Here is a 25053-nt window from a genome sequence, read left to right as displayed (position 1 = left end):
TATTTAGGACTGTTGATGTTTCAAGAAATAAAAGGGCAATTTATTTATTCTAGGTACACTGCGCCTCCTGCTCAACTCGTGAAGGCAGGTAATTTAATAATGCGTAAGTGTTCGTTTGCAGCCAAGGGCGCCCATATCCAGGGCCCCAAGGTGGGGCCGCCCCTCTAGCTCTCAGGGAGAAGAAAAAATATAGTGTAGTCAGGAGTTTTCCTTCCAAGAAGATGATTTACGGTCGGTATTATGCAGGTTTGTAACGGGGTCGGAACTGGAACTTTATTACGACTTCTTGCACTCTTCTTCCTCCAAAATGTTAAATATACTCCATATCCCCAGATCTAGCCCCCCCCCCCGACAGATTATAATTTGGGCACTCTTGTTTGAAACATAACGGTCCTTACACCTTTTATTCCAGATACTTTATACATATTAATTTTATGTGTTTCCTTCTAAGTTGTAACAATTTATTGCAAATTACTGACATTTTTCAAGATAGTAACTGTTAGTAGCACTTAACTATGAAATTGGTGCACGAAAATCTGTACGAAATGCATTTGCCTGTTCAAGAAACTGTCAGTCGAATTAGCGAACATCGTGCCTGGGGCAACTACATCACAAGCAGTTATGTTCTTTTGTTTGTTGATAAAAACGTAAGAATTTCGTGCGCAGCAGTGCACGAAAAACAGTTATAATCCGGGCGCTGGGGTTAACAAATACATCTACATGCTGCTGCGGACAATGAATTGTGGACTTGCTGTTAAAATCATTGGACACTAACGCAACGTGATTTCTCTTGAAAGTAGATGTATAAAAAAGTACACGGAAGCATTGCCACAATCATATAAGTAGAACTGTTAGGGAAGATCGAAATATCAGCTAGTTTAACCTAAATCACAATGTGGGAAATGAACCGTTATTTTCGTCATGGGCGGAGAACATGGCCCCACCTTCAAGGCGTGAGTCACGCGATGTTGGGAGCAGGCCTCTATGGTGTCGATCTGCACAGCATTCGTATTAATATATGACAACGTTATCTACCGAAATATGAAAATCTTATGAGGAATTTCACGTCTGTAGATCTACAAATCGCAGGAATTTTTTTGGTAGTGAACGTGTTGGCTACCTGTGCCATTGATACGTTCTTGACCTTTGATCACCGGCAGAATTTGAGAACATAATTCTGTTGCAGTTTCTAAAATAATTGAATAGAATAGCACAACATTAATATATGACATAAATAGGCTGCTTTGCAAGGAATGCTTAACAAATACCTGCAGATTTGCCGCAATCAGCACATTCTTGCTGAGCCGCGCATCCCTTCCGTAAGTTTCCCATTTGACAATGGCTTCATACCGAAGATTCAAAGATGGCTGTTCCATGACGTGTGAACAGATTGCACGTTCTGGCTGCAACAGTCTAGCGAAAAATTTATGGTAGCTTATTAGTAGTGCGGTATATAATTTCTCTCGAAATGATTGATTATAACTGTGTCTTGAATGCAATATGGTATAGGCTACGTTATTATTAACAGCGATCTTTTAAATTTTTGTGCAGTTTATATAATTCAGATTACAATAAGGGGAAATGTGTAAAAATTTCCCCTTTCAGTTGTGTCAATATTCGTATATAGATCTGCAAGGGGGATTTAATTTAAAATTCTTGGTGAAAACTTTTCTCTCTCGTTTTATCTCCTGTCTCAGTAAACCATTTTTAGGTTTTCCGTGGTTTCTCCAAATCGTAAATATTTTTTGACAGCAGAAAAATCAGTTATCTGTAAGATATATATAAGAAATAAGGTTACAGCAATATTTCTTGACTTCCAAACAACACTTGACTGGTTACCCCATCAAACACTGTCAACAAAATTACGACTATATGGGGTATCAAACAAAATTTATTATTGGGTTGAGGATGTTTTGGCAGGGACTGTGCAGTATGTTATCTTGAATGGAGAGCCATTGACATAAATAAAACTAACTTCGGCCGTGCACGAGGCAAGTCTGAGTTGTTTTATGTTGTCTGTTAATGATCTGGCAGACAACATTAGTAGCTCAGACTTTTTACATATGATGTACTGAAGCACTGTCCGAAAAAAGTAGAAGAAATATTCAGTTGAATTTCAAATTGGTAAAGATTGGTAACTTGCTTTAAATCAACACAAATGTAAAATTATGCACTTCACAAAACAACAAAAATGTAGTAGACCTAACTTTGACTACAATATCAGTGATTCACAATTGGAATCAGACAACTCATAAAATTTCTGGATGTAACAAGAAATGGAATGATCACTTAATCCCAGTCATATTTATGGCAGGTCGCAGTTACTTTGGTTCATTGACAGAGTACTGGGAAAAAGCCTGTCAGTCAACAAACTAAACTGTTTACAAATTACTAGTGCCCTATTATAGCCCTATTTGATGTGGGTCCAACATATTTGAGCAAAAATTATTGGAAGATACTAAAAATATACAAATACAAATGGTCATTGGTTTGTTCGACTCACAGTAGAGCATCATGGAAATGTTGGAAACCTGAATTGCAGCTGCTTGAAAATAGATACAAATTATCCCACAAATCTTCTTACAGAATTTCAAGATTCAGAATTAAGTGAATTTAGAGATCTCATTCAGTCACCTACGTTCTGCTCCCATCCAGATCATGAAGAAAAGATTAGAGTACTTACAACACACGCACAAACATTTAAGCAGTGTTTCTTCCCATGCTCCATATGCAGTTGGAATGGGAAGAAACCCCAACATGTGGTACCATGCTAATCATCCTCTACTCAGCCACATAGTTCACAATGTTTATGTTTAAGGGTAAGCATATTGTTAATATCGTCTACAACATGTGCCATATCTGGCTATAAATCCCCTTCCTGCCTGTCCAATGTAAAAGAAGACAAGAAGAAAAAACATCACAAGACCATTTGATTATGTAGACATCTGAGGCATGTCACATTTATTTTACTACTCTTAGAACATGATTATGAGAAACTGTCCAGGAAAATGTGTTGCTATTTGTGACAGTCCTATTTCTTGTATGGCCTAAATTCTTTATTGGACAGCCTCAAGGTTTCTGTTGTTTTCTTGTGAAGGGTGTTTTTGGTCCTGAAGAGTGGTCTTATATTTTCTTCTTTATGAAATTTATGCTGTGACATTGCAACTTGTGCTTTAAGATTATAAATTTGGTGCTTTGTTCCTTATGTCATGGAACCAAGCGAGATGGTGTAGTGAATAGTAAACTGGACCTGCATTCGGGAGAACAATGGTTCAGATCCCTATCTAGCCATCCAGATTTAGGTTTTTCCTGATTTCCCTAAATCACGTAAGGCAAATTTTCCTTTCTTCTTTTATTATTAATCAGTAACACTTTTTTTTTCTTTTAAAGTAACTCTGCCCACACGTGGGAAAAAATCCTACTCAAATCATTCAGAGATCCTTTTAAAAGAGAACACGCCGAGTCACATAAATTGACAGCTCTCAAGAATATGATCAACACAGCATTGAAACTGCTTCTGTAGGAAAGTGTCCTCTCAAGCAAGGAGCTGTACAATGAAGTATCCATAAATATGAGTATAAACAATCACCAGTGAGACCATAATTAAAAATATAAGCACCAAGTTGGTAGATGACAAAACACAACATGCAAAAGACAAAGAATAAAAGAGTTTACCCTAAAGGACCTTCTATTCATAGCATTCCTTTCATGGCAAGTAGTTTGTACCATATAACCAAAAATCTTAAGAAATATGAAATTGATCATTTTCTCTACCAAGGGTAGATTAGAGCAAAACCTTTCACACACAACTGTTCAAAAAGAGAAAAAAAAAGGTTGCAGGTGAACTGTAGTCTACAAAATCAGCTGCAGTTATGGATGTTTGTACACTGGACATATAGGAAGGGATTTTGACAGCGGATATAGCAAACATTCTCACATGAAAAAGTCACTAGTTGCAATTCAGGTGACTCGAACAAAACAGAGTTTGAAAATGTTGATAGTGTACTTGCCATACTATATACTCAACATAAAGGTCCTAGATTAAATATCTTAGATAAGGTTGTAATCTTTAAGCATCACTAAATGTAGCTTGCCTGTAGTCTAACCGGGCAACTAGATAGTGAATTCATAAAAGTCATAGAGGGCTCCAGCAAGAACGGACGTTAACTGCTAAAATACATCATTAGAATATTTGTACATAGGTATTCAATTTCTGCATAAGAATTCACTGTAATACTTCCGTGGAAAAAAACAGATGTGGAAATTGAAAGTCCATGGTGGCATATAAATAATGCAAGTAGTAAAGTTAACAGCTCACCATGTATTTGAGGTGTTGTGTAGTTAATAGGCACATACGTAAACCAGAAAATGTTGCTAAGCTTTCACACGATGCCCATAACTCACAGTTTATTACTCCAGATTCTGTGCAAGTTTTGTTGTAATCATAAAGTAAAATCATGTTTGAATATTTGGAAGTTATAGGTTATACAGAGGGTGTTATCTTTCATCCTTATCATTGTTAGCTGTAGCTCATATGCATGTCACACCAAGATTATGCACAGCGTGGCTAATACAGCTCTGCAGGTGTTCACTCAGTCATAAATTACTATTATTGTATGTACTTCAAGGGAAATTCTATATTTTAGAAATTATAATGGCATCATGTTCCCAAGAACTATGCTGATGAACTAAAATCCAATAATATTATCCTTATAACTAAGATTCTGAAACATGCCATAACTAATAAACATAAAATTTGGTGACATGTTAATGTAGTGTTAAATTTAGAAACCTGGGGGTTTCTGCAGTGACTCACTTTGTGTGAACGAAGAATTTTTGGGATCTTAAGACTGTCAGATCTTTCCTTTACATCTGATTCTTACACACAAAAGTTATTCATAATTGGAGATACCTTGTGTTTCCAATATAAGGACACATCTCCATGATGAGGAAATTGCATTTGATAGTGAACCTATTTCATGCTCTATAACATTAGTAAAGTTAAATTATGTGTATTTTTTCTTCAAACGAGGCCAAGTACTTTTTTATATCTAAAAAGGAAGATGATGAGACTTACCAAACAAAAGCGCTGGCAGGTTGATAGACACACAAACAAACACAAACATACACACAAAATTCAAGCTTTCGCAACCAGCGGTTGCCTCATCAGGAAAGAGGTAAGGAGAGGGAAAGACGAAAGGATCTGGGTTTTAAGGGAGAGGTTAAGGAGTCATTCCAATCCCGGGAGCGGCAAGACCTACCTTAGGGGGAAAAAAGGACAGGTATACACTCGCGCACACACACACACATATCCATCCGCATATACACAGACACAAGCAGACATTTGTAAAGGCAAAGAGTTTGGGCAGAGATGTCAGTCGAGGCGGAAGTACAGAGGCAAAGATGTTGTTGAAAGACAGGTGAGGTATGAGCGGCGGCAAATTGAAATTAGAAATTAGCGGAGATTGAGGCCTGGCGGATAGCGTGAAGAGAGGATATGCTGAAGGGAAAGTTCCCATCTGCAGAGTTCTGACAGATTGGTGTTAGTGGGAAGCATCCAGATAACCCGGACGGTGTAACACTGTGCCAAGATGTGCTGGCCGTGCACCAAGGCATGTTTAGCCACAGGGTGATCCTCATTACCAACAAACACTGTCTGCCTGTGTCCATTCATGCGAATGAACTTGCACAGGGTGTGTAATTTCTGTTTGCCGATCTTGTCTGATGTTCAGTATTGTCCACAGTGTGATCTGTAGGTTTGTTAGCAATTTCTTCCAGTGAGTCAATGGCTGTTGCTGAATTTGTAGAGATCTGCCCATTGCATTTGATGACAACAAAATCATGGTTGGTAAATATGTTTGAATTGTAAGGTTCAATATCACTGACAATAAAGCCTTTCGAGACGTTGGAGACAGTAAAAGCCAAAGGATATGCTACCTTTACAAGGCTGCAAAGTCTTATATGGTAACTCTGGGGACACCAGCAAGTGCTTCCATGAAGTTACTCATTATATTCATTTATCGTCAACTTTCTAGGGCTAACTGAACCGTATCACCTAACTCCAAACTTTAGTGGCCCAGTTAACTCCACCTTCACTTTATCAAAAATATTCAAAATAGTGAGAAAATAGCTCCATGCACTGCTTATATTTCATGGAATATCATAATGCAATAAACATGGAATTTAAATCAAAGAAACAACATTGTGTACCATTGATAATTAAAATTTTAAGAGGATTTGTTAGATGTGAGAAAAAATAACTCTTATCGCTGGATTTCACATTTATGTATGTATTTAGCTTACATTCAGCAACCATGTAAGTTCAAATTATACTTGGCCTAAGAAAACAACTTTGTGGGCGTAAAGAAATAATTATCACTCTTCAATTGCTAATTAATGTGATGGTCCAGTTAACCTCAAGGTTCAGTAACACCAATCTCCCCTAAACATAAAACAAATAATTGAGAAGATTAGATTCATAAGAGATATGTTTAGACATAAATGCTAGATAGAAAGATGCCAGTAAATGGAAGATGCCATCTCAAAATGCTTGAAATACCATTGACTTAAAAAGGGAAAAAAGTGCTTTTTCAGAGAGAAGACAAATAGTTACCATGGTAAAAACTTCGTAAAGCCAAGATCACATAAATGTTTCATTTAAAAACAACTGGTTTCAACAGACTTTGCTGTCATCTTCAGGTATGTAACATAGTGCATGTACATGGAATATATCTCATATCATGAGTTATGACATAATATATGAAATAAAAAAATTACTTAGATGTTACAAGGAATGGTAATGGAGCTGCACATTTACATATCTTCAAAAATCTATGTTATAAAATGTGTTCATTTTGAGTTGGACTTCATACCATGTTGTTATGTTATAAAATGTAGCATGTAATATAAAGGTTTGTTATAAATAAAACATTTAAAATCAAGAAGCACCTTGTACACATGACCATGTCCATGTACATAGCACTCACAGTTGATGGTTATGCCATAAAAAACAGTATGTTGTAAAATACACATTAGCATATCTATTAATGTTAGCTGGATATGTTCGAATCATTGAATATTCACCTTAGACTGTGTATAAGGTACAATTTCTCAGCATGAGAAAATTCAATCAAAAACTTTTCATCTTTGTATTGGGTGTTCTGTGTCTTTTAGGTCTACAATGCACTTACAAAATCTACCAAATACCTTTCTACAACCATAAGCTCTTCACTGTACTCAAAATGTTCCCTAGCCGCAAATGTTTTTAAAAAAGGAAGGAATGAAGACTGAGTTTAACATCCCATCAACATTGAGGTCATTATAGACAGAGTGCAGACTTGGGTGGTGTCAAAGATGGGGAGGAAATTGGCCAAGCCCTTTCAAAGGAACCATCCTGGCATTTGCCTGTAGCAGTTTAGGGAAATAATGGAAAACCTAAATCTGGATTGCTAGATATGGGTGTGAACTGTTGTCTTCCCACAAATGTTTTTATATGTGAGAATAGGTGGATGCTAGATGATATCAAATGTCATAAATTGGGTTGATATTCCAGCAATTCATAGATTAATTCTTTGACTCCTAAAAATCCTTGGACAGCAACCGCATTATCTAGAAGATAATTTTCTTTTGCAATCCATTCTTAAGTATTTTTTATCCAGTTGCATCAGAAGATTTATGTAGCATTCACCAGTTACTGTTTTATCCTGTGCAAGGTAATCAGTAAGAACAATCCATTTCCCATACCAGAAAACAGCAGGTATATCCTTTCTGACAGTTGGAACTGACATGGCATTTTTGAAGCATGGCAAATGGTTTCCGCTACCTGTTTTCATACTGTTACATTTCTAGTTTGAAATGATCAACCAATTTCTAATTATGGTGACAAATAGGAGCATAGTCACTTGCATTATTTTTAATATGATGCAACCATTGTTGAGAACTGATTGCAGGTTGTGGGTCATCCATTGAAGGACCAGCTTAAAGAGAAGATGACAAAATTTGAACTTGGTCACCCAGTTCTTAACTGTTAAAAATGAAGAGACAGACTCATTACAAAACAGTACACATCATAAAACAAAATTTTTGTATTAATGTGACATTCCAGTTTATTCATTTACAATTACTTCAAAAAGCCACATAACCAAAACTATTCCACAGATCAAGTTGACACTTAAGTTAATTATTATGCAGAATGCACCAACATCACACAAACAACGTATCATTTATGTAAATGTCATCTTTGTATCTGCTTGAGAACTTTTACTTTTCCCCCAAAAACAGTTGAATGTTTTTGTTAGATGTATGTGAAAACCTTTGTTAACCAAAGAAACTGTTTTATAATTATAGCTGGTGATTATAACAGCATTAGTTTGTTAGCATAGTTAAATATTTTCTCAGAGAAGTTGGATTTATTTATTGAGCTGCATGTGTGTTTCTCTTTGTAGGTAGAATTTTGTGAAGAAGAGGGGCAGAGGTACAATGTCTCAGGCACGTGTTCACCAAGTGGAGGAAGTCCTGACAGGCAATACTGCAGCTCCACAACACAACCTGGTCCTGGCAATGCTGAAGTAAGTATTTTACAAAATACAGTTTCTTCCAGTGGCAAGTAATATGTTAAATCTAATGTACCACATGTGAAAATTTGTTAAAAAAATGCACAGTTTTCAATCTGACCTTAGAACTTGATTGACAAATTTGAAAACCACATCTATATTTCTAACTTATAATTCCACTTGCACAGCCTTTTCCGGTTACATGTAGAGTGACTTCACTGTAACAGGTGCCAAAACATAGGCGCAAACCAAAGGCAACACAAGCACTAGCTTTTACGTAATATATAATTCATTCATTCATTCATTCACTTCCTCATCCAGTGAAAGAGAGGAACGTGTCAAATGATGTAGGGTTATTCATATTCAGCACCTTGAGTCAAGGACAGGAATCTGTAAGCCAGAATTTTGTGATCTTTTGTGGAGCTATGTCTGTAGTTTTCCTTAACTTTGCCACTAAGCAGTACTTTCTATCACATCTTTGATGTGTTTTTTTCTGGTAAGGCTAAGACATTCTTTTGTCAACAAGGTTGTTATGGACAATCAGTTCACTTATTACTACAGGTATGAAACCGAGAACAGATGATGATATTTTTTAATGAATCACCCTACCAACTCCTGTGCGTGATTTAGGGAAATGAGGGGAAATGTGACTCATGACTGTTAGGCGAAAGACCTGAATGCAGATTTACATCTACATTTCCAAACCACTGCAATGTACATGGGACAGGATACAACCCATCGTACCAGTTATTAGGGTTTCTTCCTGTTCCATTCATATGAGGATCATTGGATGAATGATTGTTTAAAAGACTCTGTGTGCACTGTAACTAGTCTACCTAGTCATCGTAATTGCTACAGCAGCAGTACTTAGAGGGTTCTAGTATATTCTTAGATCCCTCACTTGAAGCTGGTTCTTGAAACTTTATCAATTAGATTTTACAGGATGTTTCACATCTATCTTCAGGTATCTGCCAGTTCAGTTTTTGCAGCATACCTGTGGCCCTCTCCCATGCAAATGAATTTGTGACCAGTTGTGCTGCCCTTCTTTGTATATGTTCAGTAGCCTTTATTAGTCCTTTTTGGTATGGGTTCCATACACATGGGCAATATTGTGGGATGGGTAACATGAGTTTTTTGTAAACAATCCCAATAGACTGATTGCATTTCCCAGTATCTTATTAATGAACTGAAGTCTTCAATCTGCTTTACCTATGACTGAGCTTATGTGATCATCATGTTTCATGTCCCTGCAAATATTTACACTCAGATATTACCAAATATCTACAAGTTATTCCAGGAGAAATAGTCAAAATTCGGTGGTATGACAGGAATGATCATTCAAAGCAAAGAAGTCCGGTGGACATAGGCTCCAGATGTGTACCTTAAGAGCTTTGAGCACTCTATCTTCAATATTATGAAACAAATCTCTTCAACTAAAAGCTCTTTGCTTTCCATATTTTGAGTGGAGTTGGTACGGACCTAAACAAGAAAAAATTGTCTAGTAAATATATGCTGTAAAATTCGTACCTTAAGAGCTATGAGTACTTGTTCAGGAGAAGAGATGTGTTTCACAGTAGCAAAGATGAACAAGGGCTCCTAAATCTTAAGGTATTTATTTCAGAGCCCATGTTTACAGGACATGAGTGGTCTTATATCGAAAGAATGGTTTGACAGAACTTCCCATGCTAGTCTATCTCTGATAAACCTACATTCATTTGAATCTGCTTATTGATCTCCCTCTACAATTTTTATCCCTCACACTTTCTTCCATTGACAGCTGACCATTCCTTGATGCTGAAGGATCCTCTGTATTAGTCAGGTTGTATTAGTCTGTTTTTCCTAATTCAATTCAGTACTCATTAATTCATTATTCATTCTACCCATCTAATCATCAGCATTCTTCTCTCACACCACATTTCAAAATCCTCTATTCTCTTTGTATGTGAACTACTTATCGTCCATGTTTCACTTCACGTTCCTTACATTTGCGTGTACATACCTTAAAAAAGACTTCATAACACTTGAATTGACATTAGATGTTAACAAAATCCGCTTTTGAGAAATGTTCTTCTTCGTGTTGACATCTGCCTTTTATATTCTGTCTACTTGCCCATCATTAGTTATTTTGCTGTCCACATAGCAAAACTCATCTGCTGCTTTTGGTGTTTCATTTCCTAATATAATTCCCTCTACATCACCTGGTTTAATTTAACTATGTTCCATTATCCTTGCTTTATTTTTGTTGATGTTCATCTTCTAATCTCTTTTTGAGACACTTGTTCTGTTCAACTGCTCTTCCAAGTCATTTGCTGCCCATTATGGAATAACACTCTCATTGACAAACTTTAAAGATTTTATTTCTTCTCTCTGAACGTTAACTCCCATTTCAGGTTTCTCCGTAGTTTCCTTCACTGTTTGCTCAATGGACAAATTGAATAACTTCAGGGACAGGCAATAACCCTGACTCATTCCTTTCTCAGCAACTACTTTCCTTCAAAATTTCAACAGGTTTGTTCTAGCCAACATTACCAAACACTTTTTCTTAATCTACAAATGCTATAAATGCAGGTTTGCCTTTATTTGACTTGTCTTCTGAGATAAGTCTTAGGGACGGTATTGCTTCATGTGCTCCTGCATTTTTGTGGAAACCAAACTTAGTTTCCCTGCAGTCAGGTTATACCAGTTTTTTCATTCTTCAGGAAATAACGTATGTCAGTATTTTGCAACCATAACTTTATAAAATGACAGTTCAGTAATATTCACACCTCTAAACTCTTTTATTCTTTGAAATCAGAATCATTAAATTTTTTATGTGTGAAGGTATTTCATCTGTCTCTTATGTCTTGTATTTTGTTATGGCTAGCTCTCCAAAGATTCTGAATAATTTTAGGGACATGTCATCTACACTAGGATCCTTGTTTCAACAGAGGACTTCCAGTGTTCTGTCAAACTCTTCTTGCAGTATCATTTCTCCAGCCCCATTTTCATCTACTTCCTCTTCACTTTCTGTAATATTGCCTTCAAGTTCATTACCTCATCTAACCTTCTATACATGTCTTTCACAGTTCAGCTTTCCATTTTTTGCTTAGTACTTACTATTTGAGAGTTCTTGATAATCACACAGCCACTTTTCTTTTACCCAAAGGTATCTTTAATGTTCCTGTAAACAGCATCTATGTTTCCCACAGTTATGCAGGCTTTTAAAACATTATATTTGTCCTCTAGCCATTCCTGCTTAGCTATTTTGCTCTTTCTGACAGTCTAATCTAATCTAATTTTTTAGATATCTGTGTTCCCTTTTGCATGCTTGATTTGCTGTGTTTTTATATTTTTTCCTTACATCTGTAATACTTTGCTATTAAACTGTCTTGCTTGATCTATTCTTATCTTTAATTCTCTGGTAATTTGTTAGTGGATGGTTACTTCCTCTTTTCGTACTCTTAGGAAAGCCTTTTTGGGAATCTGTTGGTTGAACATGTCAGTTATACAAAAGTTGCCCAAGTTCTTAACATTATTTATATGGCTGTGTGCTAACATTCACTAACTTGTAGCTGACAGCCTATTTCTGTTCAAGAATTTCTGTAAGATACAGAAGTATTTTTTCATGTTGAAACTACTTTAATCTGCATGTTTGAACACCAAAATTGATGTGAGTAAGATATTTTTGTTTCAATGAATGCATTGCCGAAGAGTTTTCTAGTTATATATTTCTTTTTTTACATGCCTATGTTATATTCAGTAAGTCCAGGAGGATGGCAGGATGTGAAAATACGTTGGAGAGCAAGTTCTCTTCTGTGGAATTCAAGGAAGCTATATAGTTTCCATCAGTATGTATGTACAAGAAATTAGAACTTTCAACCTTGAATGTCAATTTGCCTGCAGATTCCTGTGGTGAAAGGAGGCATTCTTTTTGCATATAAAACAATAAGCTTGATTTTTTTCTTATCCTTATTTTACTCTTTATTTTTCAAAGTTTAAAATCAATTTGTTCAAAGCCAGTTAGTAACTTTCGCAACAGTATAATTTACCATTGTCTCTGTCAGTGCTTCTTTACACTGACAGCTATACTTATCTCATCTGCTAAAAAGAATTAACTGTAATCATTATATACTTCCATCCCAATATTATGTGTATGTTTCATCACTTCTTGTTTGGGAGAAAGAGCTTGTGAATGCCAAAAACTGTTAATACCTGCAGTGTCGTTTATTTGGTTAGCTTTCCCCCCATTCACATTTAATCTAAAAAACATGTGAGGATCATTTCTATACTGTTCATCATTCTTTGTTGTTTTGAGGCTTGGTGTGTCTTCGTGGTAGCTGACATTGGCAAAGGTTGACTCGATTGTGGCTGTGTTAGCCAGTTTTGCAACGTGACATTCTTCTTGGGCTTGTTAACCTGTAGTTATTTTGTATTTTGTGACTATTTGCCATTATGATCTAAAAACTGAATGACTCAATGAATATCCATAAAAATGCTTTCTAAAATTACAACCATACATATGAATGACTGCTTCCAAAACTCAATACTGCTCTACACCAACAACAGCAATGACCTTCCTGCTCTTCTGTAGACACTTCATTTGTCAGTGTTGGCAATATTTTTATTACAGTTCTCATTTATATTAGTTCCTTCTTAAGACTTAGATCTTGTGTTATTTAGCCGAAATATAAGAATTTAAAGAGAGTATATAGTTTTAGAGCATTGAGCAGACGTGATGTTAAGTGTTGTGTATTCAGAAAATGAGTGTTGTTTGCTTCTTAAGATGCATTCAAATTAAATAAAGTAAAGATTATTGAGTTTTAAGTTATACAGATATGATAGAAAAACATTGAGAAAATTGTTTTGTAACACAGTAGAGAGATGCATGTGACTAGGGAAAATGATTAAGTTTTGATTGCTGATCATTCCACATTCTGAGAAATTTGTTTAAACTCATCTGTTGTGTATGGAGAATGTTGACTGGCACTGTTATGCATGCAAGAGTGCTGTGCTGTAATAAAGTCTGAAAAGGAACACGGGGTTGCAGGATGATTTATATCGAGTGGATCAGACACTTATACATCAACATTGAAACTCAGATCTTTAGGCCTATGAGTACCATTCTTGATAGCCAATGAAAGACTTTGGTGAATTTCTGAGTGATTTGTGATGTCATCAACATCTTAAAAACACCAATTAGAAGGGGCTTGAAAGTCTTATCTCTCATAGCCATTAATATTGTAACATTTGTGATTATACAGTTTTTATCGACTGTATCATTTTCATTTGTCAATTCACTGAAGTTGGTTATGTACTTAGCAGTATGATAAAAATGTAATAGTGAGGAGAGCTGGCTGTAACTACTGATTTGTAAATTTGCATCTTCCTTCTCTTCTTCTTCTTCTTCTTCTTCTGTTACTTCTTCCTCCCCCTGAGACATAAACATAGACAAAAAGAAAAATGAAAGATTGAAATCACATATAGTTTGCTACACTGTGTAAAGATTTTTTCTAAAAATTATTTGTGCCTCAAAAGAGATACGTGTCGACACTACGCTGTGTTACACAAGCCTGTAATGTGGCAGCTGTGGCACAGCTCCGTGATAGTTGCTGTGATGTATGATTCTTGTCTCCACCTCAGGATGTTATGCCAACACAGATCATTGGAATATTCTAAGTTGCTGTGTTGTGTCTTTACCTTAGTTGCCTATGTATAAGCTTCCTGCCTTGAACAGCCACCAGTAGGCAGTGAGGTATCGTGCTAGGAAGGTGTGAGCTGTCTGGCCCCAGGTAAAAGCATTGTGTGCTTGCAGGAAGGTGGTCTGCGGACTGCTCTCCTCTCTTCAACTGTTTCTGCTGAACTTCTTCAGATAATATATTTATTTTATTTCATTTAATAAATTATTTGATACACATCTGATTATGAGGAACTAGTCACAGAAACAAAATTAGTTCAATAAATATAAAACTGGCTTCACCAGTAACTGATGATACATTGCAAAAAGTTGCAGTATAAATTGAATTATACACCTCATAAAATGATATGTATTGAAGCATTGCAGTGTCTGTGTTAATAACTGACTTGTGTAAGTAAGTGTTTATGTATTTCTAGTAGAATGCTGTTCAGTTGATATTACTTAATATCCACTTTAAGGTAACATAGATTAAAGAATCTTGTGACATATTGTAATATTTTTGAAGGTTAATTAGCTTTAGTGTCTGAGGTTGAGGTGTCATATTGCATCAGTGAGGGAAACTAACTTTGTAACAGCTACCAATTATTAAGAATTTTTGTACATGGGCTTAATGTTTTTTGAATAAGTGTGAATTACAAAAATTAAGAAAAATGCAAGGAAATATGGTGGTATCTAACATCTGTAAACAAAGACACTTAGAAGAGACTTGTCTCCAGTGAAAATTGTTATTAGTGCAATTTAGCTAAAGTAAACATTTTCTGTAATGTTGAAGTGTCAAAATTTTTTATTTTTTGACTTTTGTAACTTGAGAAGGTGTTAGAGAAGGAAGTAAAATGAAGCACACACTTGCTATATTATTACTCATATTAATTGGCAAATTTAACTGTGATTTTTGTTGTTGTTGGTACGTTTGTTTTAACCCAAAGTAAGTTGCTGTATCACAAATGACTTTGCCATGCAACAAGCGTCCACCCAGATTATTTAGATCTGTGTCTCAATGCTAATGCTTTCAAACGTCAGAACTCGAAATGAGTTTATAGATCATAATACAGTTTATTGTTACTTCCAATTTCTTACCTGCATCTTGCATCTTATCTCATATTGGATTTGTCGTAACTTTGCCTTATGTGTAATACCTATGCATTTTCCTATGTTCTACACATATTTTTCTTCTACAAATGATATGTTCCAGGAATTGATAACTTGATGCTATTGTTTACCCAGCATTTTGTAAGGGCACTTTTTTAATTTTTTATTTAGAATTTAATTTGTGTTGTATACATATACCAATTTTGGATGAAACACACACAGTACCTCTACCATCATATACAAATAAAACTATTCGGCAGATGAAGTTGACACTCAACTTCAAATGACATGTACCAATGTGAAACAACTAAATTTCATCTACATCAATGCCACTTTTATTCTCATTTAACAATGGGACAGTGCCTTCTTAGAATGTAAAGAAGTTCTTTTTCATCCTTTCAAAGGCAATTCCCACATTATACAATCCAAGATCACGTTCATTTCATATTTTCTTTCTTGAGAAATAGATGCAGTTTCCTTGTGATCAGCTCTGAGTTTAAAATCATGAAAGTAAATCCATTAATTAGAAAAATCTCATTTCTTTTGAGCAATCCAAGACTGACTTGTGTAGGAAGATATATGACCTACCTGTAATTGGCATGGTCTATGTGAAGTTGCACAGTAGTGAGACTGGGCTCTCATTCAGATCCAAACCCCTGTATGGCCAACCAGGTTTAAGTTTTCTGTGGTTTCCCTGGATTTCATAAGCCAAATCTCATGATGACTTCATTGAGGAGCATGTGGCCAATTTCCTTCCCTCCCTCCACAAGTTCAAACTTGTGCTCCATCTGTATTGACCTCATCGTTGGTGGGATGTGGCACTCTATTCTTCCTTTCTTTCTCCTTGTAATTTACACAGAAACACAAGCTCCTTGTTCCTCAGTGGAACTACATTTGCACCTACACCCTACTCTACCAGTCACTCTGAATTGCATGGTGGATGGTACTTCCCATTATTCAGTATATTATTTTCCTTTCTATTCCATTTGTATATGAAGCATAGGAAGAATGTCTGCTTAAATGCTCATGATAATCATGAATATTTCACTTCACTAGGATTAAATGTACAGTTTGAAGAAATCTGAGAACACTAAAGTTTAAGATGAAGCTTCTTCTGTCATGTATTCATTTCAGGGACCAGCTGTGCTCAAAAGTCTCAGTCACTGGTACTATCACTTGGTGTTTTGTGCTTGATCTTTATATTTTCTCGTAAAGTGTTTGCTGTGTTAGTTAGACATTTGCCTGAGTTTCTCCAGTTGTACTCTGTTTCCGGTGATGGTTCCTCATTCATTTTAGCTCAAGTAGAAAAATTAACTGGCAAGATACATTACAAGATTACCTCAGGTACATTTTATTATGTAAGTGCAACTCATTAGTTATTGTTTGGGAGAAGTTAACTTCTTTTTATAGATTTGATCTTTTTATCTTAGTGTAGAAACCTAAACCTAAGACTGGGCCTGAGCAAATTAAGTGGTGGCGAATGAACATCCAGTGAAACGAGTTGATGACAGCGTCAGTAAACTTCTCCGTGAAGACCGCTCAGTCAGTTGAAGACATGTGGAAAGGAGCTGTGGAACAAATACATCAAGCAGCGACAAAAACTCTGGAGAAAACCATACCTGGAAGAAAATACATTGATAAATAAACCTGGTGGTGGACAGCTGAAGTCAAGCAAGCAATCAGGGAGAAAAATATGGCATACAAGACTTGGTGGAACTCATGCTTGACACTGATCTCCAGAAATATCGCAACCTGAAATCAGCAGCAAAAAGAGCAGTAGCTGCAGAAAAGACCAGTATTACCAGACACTTTATGACCACCGTGACACACCATCAGGAGAAAATAACATCTACCATATTGCTAAGTCACATCACCATTTAACTCAGGACATTGGACATGTGATGCACATCGAGGAAGCTGACGCCATACTGCTAAGAGATAAACAATCTATTCTCCAGCATTGGACAGACTACTTTCATAACACCAGTAACAAAGTGTTTACGCATCCACCAATTACTAGTCCTGATCCTACCTCAGGACCCATCTTCTCAATTACATCTGAGGAAGTAATGCTTGCCATTAGCAAGATGAAAAATGGAAAAGCAACTGGCCCAGCTGACCTACCAGTGGAAATCGGGAAATTGCTCAGAAAGCCTGCTTCAGAATTCCTTGCCTCACTCTTCAACCGAATCATTGCCGAAAAACAACATCCACAAGCATGGACAACTAGCATAAAAATTCAAAACTGGAAGGGAAAAGGAGACGTGAATGATTCCTCGACTTATCGCCCTATTCGACTCCTCTGTCATACTTTAAAGATCTTTGAATGGTTACTTGATAGCAGCCTCAGAAGTATTATCTCTGTAACACCAAACCAGTGTGGATTTGTTAAGGGATGCAGCACCATCAATGCTATCCACGCCATTCGCCTTTTGATGGAAAAACAGAGAGAGAGGCAGAAAAGTGTACACATGGCATTTCTAGACCTAGAAAAGGCTTTCAATCATATCCCACATGATCTTATTTGGCGAGCTCTTCACCGCCATGGCATCCCTGAAGAGTATTTAAGCTGGGTGCAACTTTTGTAGCATAATTCCACTAGTGTTGTTTGGAGTACTGCTGGAATTTCTCCGCCCTTCAGTATCACTGTGTGTGTTCATCAGGGTTCTGCCCTTTCACCATTGCTATTCATCCTTTGCATGGATACAGCAGTGTCTGACATACAGACTTCACATCCTTGGACCCTTCTTTATGTAGATGATGTGCTACTTGCTGACCAAGCCCGCCTTGAACTCCAGCACCAGGTTCAAACATGGAAGGACAGACTGGCTGAAAATGGACTGTACCTCAATGTCCAGAAGACAGAGTACCTAGAATGTGGCTCCCAAGCCATGGGCACCATAAGTATTGGCAAAGAAAACCTGCAGAAGACCATGCATTTTAAGTACCTAGGGTCTGTTGTCACCTCACACTGCAACACAACAGTTGATACTCGAATGAGGGAGAATGCAGCTTGACTCAAGTGGAGACAGGTCACTGGACTCCTCTGCAATAAAAAAGATGCCTCAGTATCTAAAGGCAAAAGTATATAAGACCATTGTATGCCCAGCAGCAACGTATAGTACTGAGTGTCGCTCTGTGATGAAACAACAGGAGCAAATGTTACACACCATGGAGATGAAGATGCTTCGATGGTCCATGTGGCTGACACGATGTGACCATGTAAAAAATACAGACGTCTGGCAAAGGTTTGGTGTCACGCCTATCACCGACAAAGTGAGGGAAGCCCATCTCCGCTGGCACGGCCACGTCATGAGAAAGCAAGACAACTCAGTTGCGAAAACAGAACTCCACATCAACCCAGGAGGAACAAGACGACCAGGTAAACTGGCAAAGAGGTGGACTGACAGCATCAGGGGAGACATGCACGTTGTTGGCTCAAGACCAGAAGATGTCAATGACAGGGAGAAATGGAGGAAATGTAGCAAAACAGCAGACCCTGCAAGTTGGGATTAATGCTTGGAAAGAGAGTGTAGAAGAAAATAAATGACAGTAAAAAAAATGTATTTGCAATAACTGGAAGATATGATAGCCTTTTATAAATTGTGGTTCCTGTGTCTATTGAAAGGATGCAGAAGAGGAAAGAATGGTATTTTGCAGTGATTTTTTAAATTTGTTTTTCATTCTTAATTTCTGATTCCTTTATTCTAATGTGTCTCACATGATTTGAGATCATGAATAATTTTACAGATTAATCATTGTAAGCACTTTCACCTCCAACACTTTCCATACTACTTTATCAGTAAGTAATGACATGCCTCAGAAACTAGATTATCTTTATGACGATAAGAGAATCTGTAGATCTGTTTCTGCCTGGTAAATAGTCTTTTTGTTATTGGGGTGTAGTTTGATTTGGAACTACATTTTCCTTATGGCCAGTGAAGAAAGAGTCATGTAGCTCATATTCTGGCTAACCATGTCTGTTGGCAGATTTTTTTCTGTTGTAATACCATTGTAATTTAAGTAGTCAAACTGCATAATCTCCACAAAATAGTAGGCCGTTTGTGTGTTACTGCCAATTACTGCGAATGATCCCCACAATTTTATGTGGATGTAGAGACTATTCAAATTACAGGAAATGGTTTTTAGGTGTTTTAAAATGTTTTGGACCTTAAACAGCAAGTTAAATTATTTTATTGCAATGGCCCTAGATTTATAAATATTTAAGACTACATGCTGGCAAATTGCTGTTGAGGCACACCTTACCTTCACACGTCTCAACATTTGTCGTGTCTTACGTCATCATCCACTGAAAGCAACAGCATGTTAATCTAGCTTCTCAAATCTTACTTGAAATTTTTAAGTTTAAATATTTGTAATCAAACATTACTTCCTCAGTTAACTACTCCCTACAGTAAATAAATTTAATCTTGGTTCATAATAAGTTTTAAAGTCTCATATGAGGTGCAATTAAATCATGATGTGTGGTAGCCACAAAGATAATTGGTTTTGTTTTCTTTCCTTTAGCCTGCTTTATTCCTCCACGTGCACTTGTACAACTGATTCTGACATCAATGTTCAGCTTAAATGACTTTATTTTATTGAAGAGGTGCTATGCTTAAAATTAATTGAGACAATTAGTCTATGATACAGTAGTTAGTTGCTTTATTTTCTGGTTACAATATCACTTTAACAGAAACAGATGTAGGTAAGAAAAGCAGAAGGCCCCAAGATGTACAGAACTTAAGCAGTCTGAACCCACTTCGAAGAGTGAGACAAGTACTTGTTACACAATAGGAGTCTTGCGACTATTATCATACAATGAATAAACTAAATAATTTTGTCAGTTGTAATAAAACATGAAGTTGGAGCTACAAAATTATTCCGATTTTCCACCATAGTAGCTTATACTGTGTGAAAAACCACAGTAATCATTTGTAGCTTCAACAAGTAATCCTTATTGATATTGTGATCATTAACATTGTTTACCAAGTAATTCTTATAAATTTTAGTGTATATTAAAAGCACATGTGCTGTGCAAACACTTCCAAATTCACTTTCTTGGGAAAGTCTTCATATAATTCAATAATTCATACATTTGTGTTATGAATTTTCTACAAGTGCAAAAAAAAGGACCAACTCCTAACTTAAAATAATTCTTTTGCCTCCTTAAAAATATCAGATTGTTGATTATGAGAAGAAAGATTTCCAGAAATTTCTAACTATGTAACTTTTCTTTAGCTGCAGAAATCTCATACCCAAGGTGGATAACCAACAGCATTTGCAGAATAGCTAATCAAATTTGATTCAGTTGTATTTTCAAAGTGATGGCTTCATCTTCATTTCCAATGGTAATTTGAAATGAAATTTTAAATATAAAATGATCAGAAAGCCAGGATATGAGAACAGTTTAAGAAGTTCTCAAGCCAACAAAACCTGCATTATAGACACAGTAAAATAATCAGAACATTATATCTTGTACATTCCATCATATTCATGTGCTTGCATAAATGTTACTTGAGACTGAAAAAATGGTACATGCTACACTGTAAAATGTCATGTAAAGTAGAGACATTACAACAAAAGACGCTGAGCCTTCGGTGTTGATTGGTAAAATTTTATGAATTAATTGCAGATGTCATTGCAAGTATATTTTGGTTGGGAAATCATCCACATCTTGTAATTATAGCAGATGGCTGTGTATTTAAGTAGATACTTGGCGTTTTGAACACATCAATAGTGTATATTTTGTGGAAAAAATTAGAGCCTGGAGTCACAATCCTATCACTTCGCTAATAAGCATATTCTTAAGAAATATTTAATTCTACTTGTTTACAGTAAAAGGCACCTTGCTTTGTCACAAAACAAAACAATTTTTATGAAGATAAAGATTGCCAGATATTTAGGCAGTTATGTTCTAGGAACTGGGTATTTTTCCATAACCGTGATCACTGATCTTTGCACTATCAATTTTTCAGCTAGACTATTTCCATGTGTTGCCCTATTTTCTCTGTCCATGCCTTTATCCCTCCATGTTGCTGCAACTTCAATTTTCAGCTATCGATGTTGTATGTTCTAGTCTCAGTTTCCCTGTGAAATTACTTATTGTTTCATGTTATACTGAATTTACCAGTACTCAATGCCTAGTATGTGATTTCATCTTGCTTCTCCTTCAGTAAGAACATGACCATTGTAGGATGTAAGGTCCGCCAATTATGTAACTTTTTTTCCAAGGTCCCAAACATATTTCAGCACCACTATGCCATCATCAGTGGGTTTCCATTTTATTTAATCTTTACACTTGGTGTGCATGTTTTTCAGGACCACTTGTGTATTATTTATTACAGGTAGCTTGTCATGCTTGCATGCGGCAAGCCCTTTTATTCTCAGCATCATGGTGAGGTGTTGTAATGCACAAATAAATATAACATGTATTTTCACAAATAAGGTCGTAAAAGCATTTTGCATTTCACCAAAACACAGTACAATTACAGTTATACTCATCTTAGCCTTTTGGATGCAAGTGTGTAATGATAGTGTTTTTGACACCAACTTATTTGTCCCATAGGATTTGAATAAGAATTTGATTAGTGTCATGATTTATATTTTCCCTCCTCCCCCTCCTTCAGCCACATGAAAGATTTCAAGAACATGAAGTTGTCATAACACAGCTTCATGGTTTTGACAGTGCTCTGCTACAGTGTATTAGATGTTTGCATTACAGGTGGTTTCTGTGGATACCTATATCCTAGATGATGGATTTGTGTTTGACAGAGTATAAGAACCAGCTGCCATGATGTTTCTGATTACCCTCATGATTATGAAATGTAATCTGTGTGTCTGCATTAAATGAGCAATAGTGATGAACTCTTTCTCACGTGATTGTTGTTCAGTTTAATACACTATAAGTACTCAACACCTTCCTTCCAACAGGTATCATCTTGTTTATACCCTGTCACATGTTCTGAAAAGAAATAATCATCGATTTTTGCACACCAGACTCTTTTTCTCTATTATGGTAGCTTCCATTCATGTCACTTTCTAGCATTTTGCGTCCACTATTCATGTAAAAGATTGTGACTGTAGGTAGCGTTTTTACCCGATCATTACACTTTGAAAATGTGATTAATTTTAAGATAGTGCCATCAGTGGTTAAATAATATGTACTCTCTCCTCCCCCTCCCCCCCCCCCTCTCTCTCTCTCTCACACACACACACACACACACACACACACACACACACACACTCACACACTCACACACTCTGTCTCATTGGCATGGAGTTGCCACGATAGTGTTGCAGCAAACTTTCTATGAAACATAAACTGCTAAGTGTTTTAGATATCCCTGGACAATATAGTGATTTATGCTATGAAACATCAGACAGCTACAATTGTATGCTTCAAAGTTTTTGTGAAGTTTTCTGTTATTTTCTACTGTATGTTTTTTAACTGATATTATTTATTTTAAGTGTCTGAGGCTATAAGAGATATAGTTGTAAATGGACTGTAAAACCTGAAATGAGTCACCAATGCGATGATGTAATAAAACTGTCCATGAGATGACCAATGAGTATGCTCAAAACTAAACATTAAATCTAGAAACTACCAATCTCTTATTTCTGAGCAAAAAGAATATGAGTAACAGCAATGTGAGGGAAATCAAATGTCAAGTATTCCAGAAGGAAGCCATATGTAGATGAGAAAGTGAGAGGAAACAAGGAAAAAAAGTGGCAAGATATGGTATTCAGAAGTCTGAGGAAATAATTCTCCTTCATTGAGATTCTGAATACATGTGATTTAAAAGAAGGAAGACTTGGAAAAATTGGAGAGATAAAAGATTACTTGAAGATTTACACTGAAAGGCAGGGAAGGATAGTGTAAGAGAAGGAAAGAATATAAGTAAGAAAACGATGAGGGGTATAAGAGAGTAAATATGATGGGAGATGCGGAAGAGAGATAAATGGAGAAGAAGGGAGGGACAAGTGATACGAGTGTAAAAGAAAGAACTCTGCTATCAAGCGAAGTAGTCATTTGTAAAAACATTAAAGTTTATATTATTTGTACATACAACATTTTTTATCCTTACTCATTATAGTTTCTCCATTTTGAGAAGGAAGTAGTAAAAAGCCTTACCTACTCTTTTAGATGGTGCAGATTATTAAGTAGAGGGGAAAAGTATGAACTGTAACTTGTATTTTGGGCATTATTATGCTGATTATTTTTCACAGGAGGGCATGAAGGAGGAGGATCTTCCAAGAAGACTGTGCTTAGTTTGTGGAGATACAGCATCAGGGTTCCACTACGGTGTTGCCTCTTGTGAGGCGTGCAAGGCTTTCTTCAAGAGAACAATTCAAGGTTATAATTTTTATTAAATTTAACATTATTTTGTGAAGCATTAACCCAATTTTTAGATCTGAATTAAATCCATCATAACAATCTGTAACTTAAGAACTGAGGTACATGTGAACTTATGTAGAATGATTCTTGTGATTTATGAGGATGATTAGTTGTTAATAACATACAATAATTTTTGTTATGGAGTATGTAAGTGATGTTTCTTGCATGACTGTTTCTGATCAATCATTTTTTAGAGTCAGCCATCATATTTTAAGAAAAGTATTGTGGAGGCATAATGATGATTTATTATTCAATATAGCATACAAATTTGTAGTTAATTATTTTCGGAGTTCTTATGTATAAAGTAATAATCTACCTTTGTGTATGGGTGCAATTAAGTACAATATTATGGTAATCCATGAGTGAATTATGTTCAAGATAAGAAAGCATAATAATTAGCACTTTGAAGTAGGAATTTTCTTGAGCATGCATGATGACCAAGAAGATAGTTCTGGGATTAAAGGTAATCTTTAGTGTGGGAAAATCATGATTGGTAGAGATGAAATTTTTGGCCCTAAAATATTTCAGCTCACTAGTATATTTGGTGTAATTTTACCGAAAACATGGTTTTGCAGGAAGAATGAAAAACCAGCTATCATTCTTCATAAAAGCACTTCATTTACAAATGTGCTGTGAACAGAATTTCTTTGCGCATATGTACCTGTGTCCTCCTATAGTGTGATGGAATATATTTGTTTACTCAACTATCCTTTATTATAAAATTACAATTTAAAATGAACATTGGAGATAGAAGCAATGACATACCATTTAGGTGTATAGATACTGGTAATCATTATTGACTGTTATAAATAAAAATTATTAAAAACTAAGGGCATCATTTTGATTCACATAAAGCTTAATATGTGAGAATGGTAGAGAAATAAATATTGTGAATTTACTTCAACAATAGCTAGAGAATTTAGAATTAAACCATCAAGTTACATCTTATTGCAACATTCTATATAAAATCATGAATGGATGGATATTGAAAGGGACACAAAGAAAATTTATCTCTTTAATCATACAACTGAGTTTGGTATCATTGGATGTCCCGCTCCAAGACAAACAAATTGGAATTTGAGACTGGCTAATTAGTGAACATACTCTTAGTGACTTGGTAACAAAATAACAAAAGGACTCTGTGCAACATGTTTGGTGTATGGTTAATCACTTCTTTCACAGCCATGATCCATACAAACAGGTCTTCCTCTGACTGAACAGGGGTCTCATAAACAAGACTCTTCATGTGGCCCCACAAGAAAAAGTCCAAAGGTGTTAACTGTGGAGATTCGGTTGATCAAGCAAGTGGTCTACCTGAACCAATCCATCTGTCCCCGAGA

General features: G+C 36.0%; 1 protein-coding gene across 7 annotated transcripts in view; it reads left to right on the top strand.

Moving 5' to 3' along the window:
* The window catches only part of LOC126177072 (steroid hormone receptor ERR1), a 474719-nt gene that overhangs the window by 407255 nt on the left and 42411 nt on the right, over nt 1-25053 (top strand). For all 7 annotated transcript variants that reach the window (XM_049924364.1, XM_049924347.1, XM_049924332.1 and 4 more), the window contains 2 exons: nt 8445-8567; nt 23545-23671. In XM_049924364.1, coding sequence (XP_049780321.1) covers nt 8445-8567; nt 23545-23671 — 250 coding nt within the window. The remainder of the gene's footprint in view (nt 1-8444; nt 8568-23544; nt 23672-25053) is intronic.

The sequence above is a fragment of the Schistocerca cancellata genome, chromosome 1 (assembly GCF_023864275.1).
Source record: "Schistocerca cancellata isolate TAMUIC-IGC-003103 chromosome 1, iqSchCanc2.1, whole genome shotgun sequence".
Classification (NCBI taxonomy): Eukaryota; Metazoa; Arthropoda; class Insecta; order Orthoptera; family Acrididae; genus Schistocerca; species Schistocerca cancellata.
This window is presented reverse-complemented; position numbering and strand designations above follow the sequence as displayed.